General features: G+C 37.1%; 1 protein-coding gene across 6 annotated transcripts in view; it reads right to left on the reverse strand.

Annotated features, from left to right (window-relative positions):
• Nucleotides 1-14290, reverse strand: part of PHKB (phosphorylase kinase regulatory subunit beta) — a 216641-nt gene that overhangs the window by 161342 nt on the left and 41009 nt on the right. For 4 of the 6 annotated variants that reach the window (XM_004264871.3, XM_033418877.2, XM_004264872.4 and 1 more), the window contains 3 exons: nt 12594-12683; nt 10556-10694; nt 830-929 (listed from right to left, as the gene is read on the reverse strand). In XM_004264871.3, coding sequence (XP_004264919.1) covers nt 830-929; nt 10556-10694; nt 12594-12683 — 329 coding nt within the window. Of the gene's footprint in view, nt 1-829; nt 930-10555; nt 10695-11359; nt 11445-12593; nt 12684-13027; nt 13083-14290 lie in introns of those variants that run through there. The other 2 variants (XM_033418880.2, XM_033418879.1) reach the window with 2 other exon arrangements.

Here is a 14290-nt window from a genome sequence, read left to right on the forward strand (position 1 = left end):
AGAATATAAGTTGTTTTTTTTTTTTTCATTTTGACTTCAGATACAGGGCTTAAAAAAATGTGCTATCACAAAAACAATATAGTATTCATATGATAGAGATATACAAAACATTAAGTGATCAAAATTGCCTGCATTAATTACTGAAGTGCATCTTTGCTAATGAATCCTCAAACCTGAGAGTGGTCTTGGGAAACCATGACGCACTGATGTAAATATTCAATATATGGATGCTTACTATATTAGGACCTGGAAACACAGAGGTGTATGTAAGTAGGGGGAATATCACATTATATTTGTATAGAGCTTTACAGTTTAAAAAGTTTTATTATGCATATTATTTCTTTAATTTCCAAAATAACCCTGTAAAGTTTGCTGTTTTCTAAGCCTATAATTCCTGCCCTCTTTACATGTAAATGAATGAAGTTGTTATAGCCTTAAACTAAAGTTCACTTAAGCCAGAGTACTCACATGTCCAAAAGGAATTTTGATAAGGATTTTCTTAAGTAATACAATATTGGTTAGAATTATGGATATCGTGAGGTTCCTAAGAAACTGAGTATTTATCAAGCAAACACCAGATGCAAAATACAAACAAATTCAAGCCCAGATAACAGTTCTCAATCAATCTTGCTTAAGGTATTTCTTCAATTTCAGTATTTCAAAACCCTGGGCTGGGAAGGCAGAGCTGTTTTAACCTATCTAGACTGCCCTAGGACGTGGCTTTACCTTTTGAAAGTACGTTCTTCTTCAGAAGATGCTATTGCTATATTGGTTAAATTAATGCCTCAGAATGATGTGAGAATTTCAGCCCACACTATAGTGTTTTTACCTTATCGGCCTGACGCATATAGCAGTAGAGAATTCCTCTCATGCATTTTATAGCCGAGTGCTCCAGTTCATGGGTCCTTCCCTTGTCATCATCAATGCGCCTGGGTGAGAGAGATAACTCATGAGGCAAATTGAAAATGCATTTGAAAAGGAAGCACAGCTTTTGATAATTAAGTATTTAACTATCTAGCTAGTTAATCCTATGTTCTGGCAACATCTACTAATTCTGTAACAGTGAAACTGCAATTTCCCAGCAGATGTAGAAATGCTGGGAAAAAAAAAATGTCCCATGATGAAACTTGCACAAATTTCTCCTTCTTTTAAGGAAGTAAGCCAATTGCTTTAAAAATAGTATATAATATTTTCAACACTGACTTGGCTGAAACTTTAAAGGATATTTCTATATTGGAAAAATCCACCAAAAGATTTTTTAAATTCATTGTTACAAAGTAGAGGCAATTTTAAATATCAATCCCTTTAGGTTATGCAATGGCCACTTGGATTCAATGAAGTGTAGATTAAGGTAGACACATGTCTTCTTTGTTCTGCCATGTGTTTAATAATGCCAGCCGGGCACTTCAGTCAGGAATGCCTTCAGCTAAAACATGCATCCAGTATGATACATGATGCATTTGGGCATAAAGTTTTATATCCTTAGGTCTTAGTTTAAAATCAATTGACCATAGTTTACATCTCTTGTTTTTAAAAAGAAAAAAAAACAGCTAACACCTAACTATTAAACTAGGTTGAGATGTCCTTCTGTCTTTAAGTTCCTTCTGTCTTTAAGTTCCTTTATTATTGATCAGTGGCCTTCAAAAAAGAGGAATGAGAGTTACCCACCAATGAAAATAATAGAAGTAGTTTATTCATTGTTTTACTAAATCTTAACTAAAATATCTGGCCATCATCCTCACCTGATAAAAAACATCACCTGTCTCCTTATTTAAAAGTATACTATAGGACTTCCGGGAAGATGGCGGAAGAGTAAGACGCGGAGATCACCTTCCTCCCCACAGATACACCAGAAATACATCTACGCGTGGAACAACTCCTACGGAGCACCTACTGAACGCTGGCAGAAGACCTCAGACCTCCCAAAAGGCAAGGAACCCCCCACGTACCTGGTTAGGGCAAAAGAAAAAACTAAACAGAGACAAAAGGATAGGGACGGGTCCTGCACCAGCGGGAGAGAGCTGTGAAGGAGGAAAAGTGTCCACACACTAGGAAGCCCCTTCGCGGGTGGAGACTTCGGGAGGCGGAGTGGGGGAGCTTGGGAGCCGCGGAGGAGAGCACAGCAACAGGGGTGCGGAGGGCAAAGCGGACAGATTCCAGCGCAGAGGATCGGGCCGACCGGAACTCACCAGCCGAGAGGCTTTTCTGCTCGCCCGCCAGGGCGGGAGGGACTGGGAGCTGAGGCTCCGGCTTTTGTCGGAGCGCCGGGACAGGACTGAGGTTGGCAGCGTGAACACAGCCTGCAGGGCGTTAGTGCACCGCGGCTAGCCGGGAGAGAGTCCGGGGAAAAGTCTGGACCTGCCGAAGAGGCAAGAGACTTTTACGTCCCTCTTTGTTTCCTGGTACACGAGGAGAGGGGATTAAGAACGCTGCTTGAGAGAGCTCCAGGGACGGGCGCGAGCCGCGGCTAAAAGTGCGGAGCCCAGAGACAGACATGAGACGCTAAGGCCGCTGCTGCCGACACCAGGAGGCCTGTGTGCGAACACAGGTCACTAGCCACACGCCCTTCCGGGGAGCCTGTGCAGCCCGCCACTGCCAGGGTCCCGGGATCCAGGGACAACTCGCCCGGGAGATCGCACGGCGCGCCTCAGGCTGCAAGGCCTCTGCCGCTGCAGGCCCGCCCCACACTCCGTGACCCTCCCTACCCCCCGGCCTGAGTGAGCCAGAGCCTCCGAATCAGCGGCTCCTTTAACCCCGTCCTGTCTGAGCAAAGAACAGACGCCCTCCGGCGACCTACACGCACAGGCGGGGCCAAATCCAAAGCTGAGCCCCTGGGAGCTGTGAGAACAAAGAAGAGAAAGGGAAATCTCTCCCAGCAGCCTCAGAAGCAGCGGATTAAAGCTCCACAATCAACTTGATATACCCTGCATCTGTGGAATACCTGAATAGTCAACCAATCATCCCAAATTAAGGAGCCCTGTGGATGAAAGGCTCTTGGTGCTGCAGCCAGGAGTCAGTGCTGTGCCTCTGAGGTGGGAGAGCCAACTTCAGGACACTGGTCCACAAGAGGCCTCCCAGCTGCACATAATATCAAACAGCAAAAATCTCCGAGAGATCTCCATCTCAACGCCAGCACCCAGCTTCACTCAACGACCAGCAAGCTACAGTGCTGGACATCCTATGCCAAACAACTAGCAAGACAGGAACACAACCCCACCCATTAGCAGAGAGGCTGCCCAAAATCATAATAAGTCTACAGACACCCCAAAACACACCACCAGACGTGGACCTGCCCACCACAAAGACAAGATCCAGCCTCATCCACCAGAACACAGGCACTAGTACCCTCCACCAGGAAGCCGACACAACCCACTGAACCAACCTTAGCCACTGGGGACAGACACAAAAAACAACAGGAACTACGAACCTTCAGCCTGCAAAAAAGGAGACCACAAACACAGTAAGATAAGCAAAATGAAAAGACAGAAAAACACACAGCAGATGAAGGAGCAAGATAAAAACCCACCAGACCTAACAAATGAAGAGGAAATAGGCAGTCTACCGGAAAAAGAATTCAGAATAATGATAGTAAGGTTGATCCGAAATCTTGGAGATAGAATGGACAATAGAATGGACAAAATGCAAGAATCAGTTAACAAGGACCTAGAAGAACTAAAGATGAAACAGGCAACGATGAACAACACAATAAATGAAATTAAAAGTACTCTAGATGGGATCAATAGCAGAATAACTGAGGCAGAAGAACGGATAAGTGACCTGGAAGATAAAATAGTGGAAATAACTACTGCAGAGCAGAATAAAGAAAAAAGAATGAAAAGAACTGAGGACAGTCTCAGAGACCTCTGGGACAACATTAAACGCACCAACATTCGAATTATAGGGGTTCCAGAAGAAGAAGAGAAAAAGAAAGGGACTGAGAAAATATTTGAAGAGATTATAGTTGAAAACTTCCCTAATATGGGAAAGGAAATAGTTAATCAAGTCCAGGAAGCACAGAGAGTCCCATACAGGATAAATCCAAGGAGAAATACGCCAAGACACATATTAATCAAACTGTCAAAAATTAAATACAAAGAAAACATATTAAAAGCAGCAAGGGAAAAACAACAAATAACACACAAGGGAATCCCCATAAGGTTAACAGCTGATCTTTCAGCAGAAACTCTGCAAGCCAGAAGGGAGTGGCAGGACATATTGAAAGTGTTGAAGGAGAAAAACCTGCAACCAAGAATACTCTACCCAGCAAGGATCTCATTCAGATTTGATGGAGAAATTAAAACCTTTACAGACAAGCAAAAGCTGAGAGAGTTCAGCACCACCAAACCAGCTCTACAACAACTGCTAAAGGAACTTCTCTAGGCAAGAAACACAAAAGAAGGAAAAGACCTACAATAACAAACCCCAAACAATTAAGAAAATGGGAATGGGAACACACATAGCGATAATTACCTTAAATGTAAATGGACTAAATGCTCCCACCAAAAGACACAGATTGGCTGAATGGATACAAAAACAAGACCCATATATTTGCTGTCTACAAGAGACCCACTTCAGACCTAGAGACACATACAGACTGAAAGTAAGGGGATGGAAAAAGGTATTTCATGCAAATGGAAACCAAAAGAAAGCTGGAGTAGCAATTCTCATATAAGTTATATATATATATATATATATATATATGTAGTTTGCTTGAGTGCAGTGTTTTTTGTTTTCTGTACTGAATTCATTAGCATGGGTCGGTATAAAATTTAGCATAGGTCAATATGTAATTTGTAAACTAATAAGGTCTTAAAAGTGAGGAATTAAGTCTTTTAAATTTAATTATTTATTGCAAAGAGCAGAATAGCATACATAAACAGGTGCCTAAGGAAAACTTGTATTCTAATATGGAACTCTCATGAACACCTTTTTTTTTTCTTCTAACGGTATGATAGTAGGCCATTTGATTATTTTTATGGCTTTAACTTTACAACAATGAAATATTCGTAAATTTTAAAAAGTATTTTTCTTTATTTGATGCGGGTGGGATACTGGAGAAATGAAAGGTCAAACATCTATTGAGGAATCCATACTTGTCTATAGTGTACTTTTATTTCAAGAACTGATTTAAAATTCCTAAAAGGATGCTATAATAAGTTATTATGCCATTTTACAGACTGAATTAAGTGAATTTCAGGGAGGTATGAAACTTGCCTAAGGCTATCCAGCTACCAAGCGGTAGAAGTGAGAATTAAATCCAGGTATACCTATAAAAAAAAATAAAAAAATAAAAAAAAAAAAAAAAGAAGGCGAGGGCAGCACCAGGGTATGGGGTTGTTAGTTTTATAGGGGTGAGTAATTTCATACGCTGATGAGTGGGAGGAGTATTCCAGCTATTTTGGGGAAGGGGTGGGGATTTCTAGGAATTGAGCCACCGCCCACTTTTTGACCTTTATGGTCATCCTTGGAACTGTCGTGGCACCTGTGGGTGTGTCGCTTAGCTTGCTGATGTGTTACAATGAGTGTATACTGAGGCTCAAGGTCTAGTGGAAGTAGACTCGTCCGCCATCTTGGACCTATTTTGTTCTAATCAGTTTATGTTGTGTCCTCGGGCTATGTAATTCTTTTAAAGGTTGTGCCCTGCCCCCTTTCCTCCTGTTTCATATTGAATATATAATATTTACCAGAGTATGTTTTAATAATTAATACATGATATATTGTATAATTAATTTATATATCATATATATAATGATATCTATAGGTATTTGTTCTAATAAGTCATTAAAAATAAATGAATATTCTTTTTTTTCATTAAAAAAAAAAAAAGTATACTATAATTACCTCCTCTTTCAATTACAGATCTCACATACCAGTAATGGAAAGAAGGATGATCATTTTAACATGGTACAGTGAATGTCAGTAAAGAGTAAGTTATTTGTCATTAGAACATCATTCCCCCTTTCATATGCAGGCGATAAAGTAAAACTAGTATGATTCTGCTCTGTGATCTATTTTCACCCTGATGTCAGAGCCAAGTGTTAATAGAAGCAAATTATGGCACGGATAACAGTGGATGGGGCACTGATAAATGAAGGAAACAGCACATCTGGAGTATAATGAGCTCAAAGAAATGTTCTATATATAATTCCCACCTCACCATAAAACAAAGAAATAATTCAGGGGAAAAAAAAAGTCAAGTTTTTCTAAAACTGCCTTTAAAATAATTATCTGCCCCTAATTTCCACATTCATTAAACCACGACTAAAATATTCCAGAATAATTTAGCCGCAATAAGGAATCCTATTTCAATGAAGCTTTCGAGCTTCTCCTTTGTTCTGCAAATAATAGTGGTAACCAGAAGAATATTTCTCTTCTGACTTAGAAAATAAAAGAACAGTTGCATTTGAGTAAAAACATTTAGGCAATTAGTATATATCTATTGCCTTTCCTAAGAGTTAAAATGAACCTAGTGATCCAAAATAATTCCTCTATTTTCTACGAGGAACTGGCAATATTCTACTCTCTTTAGCCAGCTCTGTGGATGCACATTCAAGTTTTAATATGATCTCAATAATACTTTTAATTTTAAAAAACAGATAAATAACTTTATATTTAACTTTAGTCAATATATTGATCACAAGCTATGTGGAGATGTTGATCAGGTATTTCTACAATATGAAGTCTTGAGTTTATATCTGAACCAGAATTCCATACTTATAAATATATAACTAGTGAAGAAACTAAACACTTGAATCCTATCATTGGTGCATTATTTCCACACAGCCAAACTTCAAGGAAAAAAAAATAAGAATACTGTTTGGTCACGTGACTTGACTGTTTACTAGCACTAAGCTAGGGTCACCTGTTATATTCAGTTCCTAAAATAGCAATAAATCTGACAAGGGAGGGAACTGGCTAACTTCTTGCATGAAGGCATCCTCTCTCTCCCTTAGACAGTTCTACAAGGTATCCTGTCTGCCTTGAGTTTTTGTATTTCTAATATATGCATATTTAAACAGTCTGAAAGTACTTCTTCAAGTCAATACTCTTTTTAAAAAAATTACTTACTCTTCTCAAATATAAAAAGTAAACTAAATTCCATATTTAAACCCTAATTTAAAGTCATGTTTTTTTCTAGAAGTTATATTAGAAAGAACAAAAAATGCGAAAACCCTACATGATACTTTTTAGTATGGCATAAAGTTTAGGTTCAACTTTCTTTTAACAGATTTTGTATAATTGACTAGGTTCAGGAACAGTTTTAACCTAAACCATGTAAATCAATATAATTATTTATAAAATAAAATAATTATAATGGTTATAATTATATAAAATTTTATTTATATTAATTATAATTATATTCACATATAATTATAATGTAATATAATGTAATGTAATATAATTATACATAGTATAATATAGATATAGTATAATATAATTTTAAACAATGACATATTCAGGACTACAACTTTATATGTAAATGACATTTTAAAAAGTCAAACATTTTAGTTAGTATTTCTTCTCTCCTCTAAAATAAAACAAAATTACAAAGTGAAACTGTAATATTACATTTAAGGAAAACTATTTCAAAGTATATTTTTGCAAATAAGTTACTTCATTGTCTCTTGACTTTATCCAATTATTTAATTAAATAACATCAAATTATACTCCTAATGTATATGAAATATAAATGTGCATAAAATAATCCTTTCAAGTCCTCAGTACACATGCACACACACACAAATTCAAACAGAAGTGAGGTTTCAAGAGATTTTTGACAAGACTGATTGAAAACTAATACAATTAGAAAACTCAAATTACTTCCATTTTCAAAAATTAATAACTTTATATTATGCATTCATTACCAATAAGAGATTGATATAAATTCATGACGAGAAAATACTGATAGCTTAATTTTTGAGGAATTCTACCTAATATAATCTATATGATTTCATTAGCATTTAAAAGTAGAACTGGAAACAAAATTCTACTAATTTTACAACATGGGGATTCTCTAAACAAACTATCACAACATAATATTGTGAAAGTAAAAAGGGCTTCATAGTAATTTTGTGGTAAGTACCCTTGCATTTATCCAAATAGAACACATTTTGCTTGCTAGTAAAACAAAAAATCTGCTACTTTAACTATGTAAGAAGATAAATTATCCAGGGAGTTAGTACATAGATAGTGTCCCCAGCAAAGAAAAGATTTTAAATTCTCTATCAGATGTTTGAAGCCTCCTGGGAAAAGGCCAGTACTCTTGTTTTTTTTTAAGCAATTTTCCCCCAACATTTTATTTACAAAAATTTCAAATCTATAGAAAAGCTAAAAGAATGCTACAATTACTCTTCACCTGGATTCACCAGTTGCTAAAATTAGCTTGCATCCTCTAATTTATTTTCTGCAGCATTTGAATATCATTACCCACACGTATTTCAGAAGTATCTCCTAAAAACAAGGACATTCTCCTACATAACCATAATATCATTATCATACCCAATGAATTGATACTATAATGTCTAATATATAGTGTATATCAAATAGAATCCAACTATCCCCCAAATATACTTTACACTTTTTTTAATGTGTGATTCAATCAAGGTTCACGCATTGCATGTAGTTCTCATAATCTAGCCATCTTCACACCTATTTTCTAATCTTCTATGATTATTACATTTTTTAAGAGCTCAGGCAAGTTGTCCTACAAGTAGTCACAATCTGGCTTTGTCTGATTGTTTATTTACAGATAGAGCCATTTACACATTTTGGTAAGAAGTCAATATGGGTAATGTGCCACATCAGGAGGCACCTAAAGTCAGTCTGTCCCATTACTGGCTTGACTACTTGATTAAGGTGCTACTGGTCCTAAGACTAGTAGTTGCTAGACATTTAATGAAGCTACATTGTGCTTACATAGAATATGGTAAAAAACGCTGGTAGTGACATTAGCAAACAAGTGCTGAAGGTGACTGCCTTTATATTATCTCACTATTTGATTTTCTTTACAAGTGCAACACATCAATGATTTAAGACAGAGAAATCATGTTCATGTGAAAGATACAGTTTTCAAATCAGAAGTACATGCATGTGGAGAGAGCAGGAAGATGGCGGAAGAGTAAGACGCGGAGATTACCTTCCTCCCCACAGATACACCAGAAATACATCTACACGTGGAACAACTCCTACAGAACACCTACTGAACGCTGGCAGAAGACCTCAGACCTCCCAAAAGCTCTATTTACAATAGCCCGGAGATGGAAACAACCTAAGTGCCCAACATCGGATGAATGGATAAAGAAGATGTGGCACATATATACAATGGAATATTACTCAGCCATAAAAAGAAACGAAATTGAGCTATTTGTAATGAGGTGGATAGACCTAGAGTCTGTCATACACAGTGAAGTAAGTCAGAAAGAAAAAGACAAATACCGTATGCTAACACATATATATGGAATTTAAGAAAAAAAAATGTCATGAAGAACCTAGGGGTAAGGCAGGAATAAAGACGCAGACCTCCTAGAGAACGGACTTGAGGTTATGGGGAGGGGGAAGGGTGAACAGTGACGGGGCGAGAGAGAGTCATGGACATATACACACTAACAAACGTAGTAAGATAGATAGCTAGTGGGAAGCAGCCGCATGGCACAGGGATATTGGCTCGGTGCTTTGTGACAGCCTGGAGGGGTGGGATAGGGAGGGTGGGAGGAGGGAGACGCAAGAGGGAAGAGAGAGACGCAAGAGGGAAGAGATATGGGAACATATGTATATGTATAACTGATTCACTTTGTTATAAAGCAGAAACTAACACACCATTGTAAAGCAATTATACCCCAATAAAGATGTTAAAAAACAAAACAAACAAACAAAAAAAGAAGTACATGCATGTATCACCTTCAGAAAATTAATATTCAGAAACCTCATTTTTGTAACGGTTAAAGTATCACTATTGACTATGTGTCAGGACCCACAACAGATGCTTTCCATATATAATGAAATAAATGAAGTAAGGAGAACTTTTGTATTGTGAAAAGATTTATTTTTCTTTTACTTTATGAAATAATTATTTGACTGACAACCAGATTATTAAGTGATACCCCAAAGAAGTATAGTAAGAAAAACACTAAACTGGGAGAGGGAAGGAGAAGAGTCCTGGCCCTGGCTCTGTCATTAACTAGTTGTGCAATTTTGAACAAATCTATTAAACTACTCTAGGCCCTAGTTTTATCATCTGTAAAATTCAATCATCATCAATTTCCTCTGTGATTGAAACCAATCAACTCAACGAGAATGGGCAATTCATTCTGTAAAAGACTAATGATGATTTACAAACCTAGAGATGAGAAATTTTGGTCACAAACTCATAAAATGTTAGAACTTGTCTCATGTAAATCCTTAGGAAAACTGAAAGGTTTAGAGTCCTAAAAGGAGATGTGAGCAGTTGCAGGTAACACAGTGACTCAGCAGCAGAGCCAGCTGCCCAATTTGTCTTGGGGCTACAAAACCCTATTACCTAGACTTGGAGTTACTAGTAAAAGACACACCAGCTTACCTGTATGCAAGAGCCAAAGCCCAGGCCCCAGCAGCGCAGTATAGACTGTCATGGATCTTGGCCTTCTGATCATCACCACATGTTTTTGTGGGAAAGAGACCTGTGGTTGGACTTTGATACAGCAGCAATGTTGACTTGACTGAAATTGAAAACAAGAAAAAGAACGAATTGTAAAGCCATCCATTTCCCTTGAGCTGAAGGTCTTAAACTTCCTTGGTTTCCTCATCCTACAATTTTGTTGTTTCTAAACTTAGCTGTAGTATAAAACTTTTGAAGATGTAGAAACAACTCCAGGTAAGTAACTGCAGCCTAAGTAGGGATCCACCCTGCATGAAGGGGTCTTTCCACTTTTGAGGAAAGAACTCAGCTAACTGGCATTTAAAAAGCCTTTAGCACATCCTTCTTTATGTCAGTAAGTGTTATAAGGCAACATCAGATACAGAAAAAAAAAAGATTAACCAAAAAACTAAGTATATTTTCAAAAATAAGTTCAATAGGGAAAAATAAAGCAAATATACAACAAAGAGTTGTATACATTTGCTAAATCCAAAGCTAACTCAACCCTAAACAGGCCAGAATCCTGTTTTTCACTGATGACTAATTCGTACCTGAAGAGCAATGTATTCATTTTACATACTATATTAGTGATATGTTTAACATTTAAAAACTGAATCCCATCTTTATATGACATGAAAACAGCAAGCAAATAATTATTTTGTGAACATTCAACTTAAGTCAAAGAAGTCTGAAATCAGCGTTTTCCAGTTGTCCGTCAGTATGCACAGGGATGGTTCCAGGACCCACCATGCATGCGAAAATCCTCAGACACTCAAGTCCCTTATCTAAAATGGCTAATACAGTAGGCCCTCCTTATCTGCAGGTTCTGCATCTGCAGATACAGAAAGCAAACTCTACTACCTTATATAAAACAGTCCTAAAATAGAAAAATAAACACACTAAAATTACATTTCCTAAAAGCTATTTTATTCCTGTCTAACTATAAATGGATGAGTAATGTTTTTCCCCCAAATAAATTAAGTTACTCTAATCTAGACTGGCATATGTCAACTACTTTAGGACAGTTTTTCAAAGGTCTAAAGTACTCTGGTCCATCACAGAGATTAAAGACTTAAATTTCTTTTTCTTTTTTCAGACTAAACTGACATTATCATTTCTTTCAGAATACCAGGGTATTTATTATTTTTCACAGAGTAAAAAACCGATCCTCATAGTCCAAAGTAAAAATCTGACATTTCTTTTAAAAGGCAGTTTAATCTCTTTAGCTAGTTATGGCTACAAAAATAATAAGTAGGCAACATAAGAATATATACCAGAATCTTGACCAAAATAAGTTGAAATAAGGTTTTACACGATGCTGACACAAAAAAATCCTTCTCCTTAGTGAGATAAATAAATCCAATTTTATATTTGACATACTAGGCCACATAAATGGCACAAGAAGCAAACTGACAAAAAAAATTAATAGGCATTTCCAACTTACGGTCTGATGAACAAAGAGGAGCCCCCTAAATACATACATATCTCAAAGTTGCTTGCTCACATTAAGTAACAAAATTTGTCAGGTTGATCCTGACAAAAACAAAACAGCAACCAAAAAAACAGGGACCTGATATCAGTAACAGTAACCTGAGATTACCTTTTGAATCTCAATGAATTAGAAATGGATATAAAAGGTTCAGGACTACATAGGAACCATGTATAGGTAAATAAGCAAAAAAAAAAATCTTTGTGTAAGAATTATTCAAGAGACAGCCTCTAGTTCTCAAATCTGGTAATATTTAGGAAGGCTAAAAGGACACAGAGGACACTGGTGACAGTTTCAAAATGATTCAGGGGACAGATATGACTTGTCAGATTCCTTCCATAGTCCCCATATCATATGTAATTGGAATATGTAGCTGTCTAAGCACTGAAACTACACCAACATCCAAATGAGAGAACATCATCCATATAATATATATATAATATAACTAAGGCATAGCTACCTAAGGACATGTTTTCCTCAGGTTTTGCTTACCAATTCTGTAATAGTGATCCAATTTATCCCACAGAGTTTCATTATCAGGTCTCAGAAGATTAATGCTTTTAAGAGGTTCATAAACTGAGCCTGAAAGAAAAATGAAAACCCATCGAATTCAATCATTTTCATCCAGATAAACAAAGAAACTTCTAAACAAATGAAGAAGCTCTACTTAGCAATCTAATTTTCATTTTTATAGTGAACTATCACATTTCACTACTTGTCAAATTTGGGGTGGGAAAAGGAAAAAGAAGAAAGCACTTGTAGTATTTCTAAATGTTATGAGCTATCCCCCTCCTCACTCCCAGCAGTCAAGCCAACTAACTCGTGTATACTGGTTCTAACATCTCAAATATCACTAATACTCCTGTGGTAGTCCAGTAGCTCAATAATTTCAGTTCCTTCTGAGAAATATCAATATATCTACTTACATGCCCTGAAATCCAAACTGTATTCCTTATCCTCATGCATTATCAGGCAGTTTTCTGTCAAACAATCATACCCCCGAAACCTCAAGGAAAAAGATACTGTACATGTTCCAAAGTCATCCACTTCATGAATATTCAGATAGTTTTCATACTGAAAGCCTGAAGCCTCCACTTTCTCCTAGGTAGATAATACTTGCCTTATTATCTAGACTATAAGCAGAAACCATTTCTACTTTTCAGCCATGGAAACTACAGCAAGGTGTTAGCAGAATACACTGCTCAAAAGCTACAAAATTCACGTTAATCATGATAATCTGCCACAAAATGGATACAGAAAATTGTTCACTTGACTAGTGCACTTTCTCAACTGCTGACTGAAAGGAAGACATCTGGCCCTTCAGCCATCAGAATAAGTACTGACTCTCATTCTTGTTAAAAGCACTCAGAAATTATAAACATCTCAAAGTCACAATTAATCCACCCTGGGACTCAGGTAAGCCACGTCATATAGTCTAACAACATAGCACAAGAGTGAACCTATAACTTACCAGGGCGGGGGGTCGTGTTGGAAGGCATTAAGAATCAGTTTTTAAAGAAAATTAAAGCATTTATGTTCGTAAAATTGCTATGGCCAGTATGCTAGTTTAAAGCCAAGTTATTTGAAATCTCTTAATGTTTAGGGGAAGTAAGGTAAAGATCTACACATTCAGGCAATAGTCCCATTATCTTCTGTTAGAAAGAGAGATGACTTATGGATGAAAACAGGGAATATGAATTGACTTGCTCTGAGTGAAGAGATTTTTCTAAAAAAGTCTTCACAATGACACCAACGAGAATGGCCCCCATAGTGAAGTATGGAGAGGACTACCAACACAGAGAGGAAAGCATCAGGACTGCAAAGGAGGCAAGGGTCCACACATGCCTTCTGCCTCTCTGCATTCAATTAGCTCTGGGTAGGTTTAAGTATATTGGCAGTATATGGGCAGCCTGGCAGCTGGGAAGGAATGCTTGCATGTTAGGTGATAAGCTCTGGGGGGTCTATACACTCTCGGTGAAATTCAGCCATAATTAATAAAATAAAATCAGGTACAAATCATCACGTTTTAAATTGTGCATATGGATATACAAAGACTAAAGGGGACATGTTTGCTGGGGTGGAATGATTGTGGAATGATTTGCTTTTACTTATATTTTATTTAGACTTGTTTTAATTTATTCTGTGGTGAAATGATTTGTTTTTATTTAGAGCGCTATTCGTAGAGCTAA

The sequence above is a fragment of the Orcinus orca genome, chromosome 20 (assembly GCF_937001465.1).
Source record: "Orcinus orca chromosome 20, mOrcOrc1.1, whole genome shotgun sequence".
Classification (NCBI taxonomy): Eukaryota; Metazoa; Chordata; class Mammalia; order Artiodactyla; family Delphinidae; genus Orcinus; species Orcinus orca.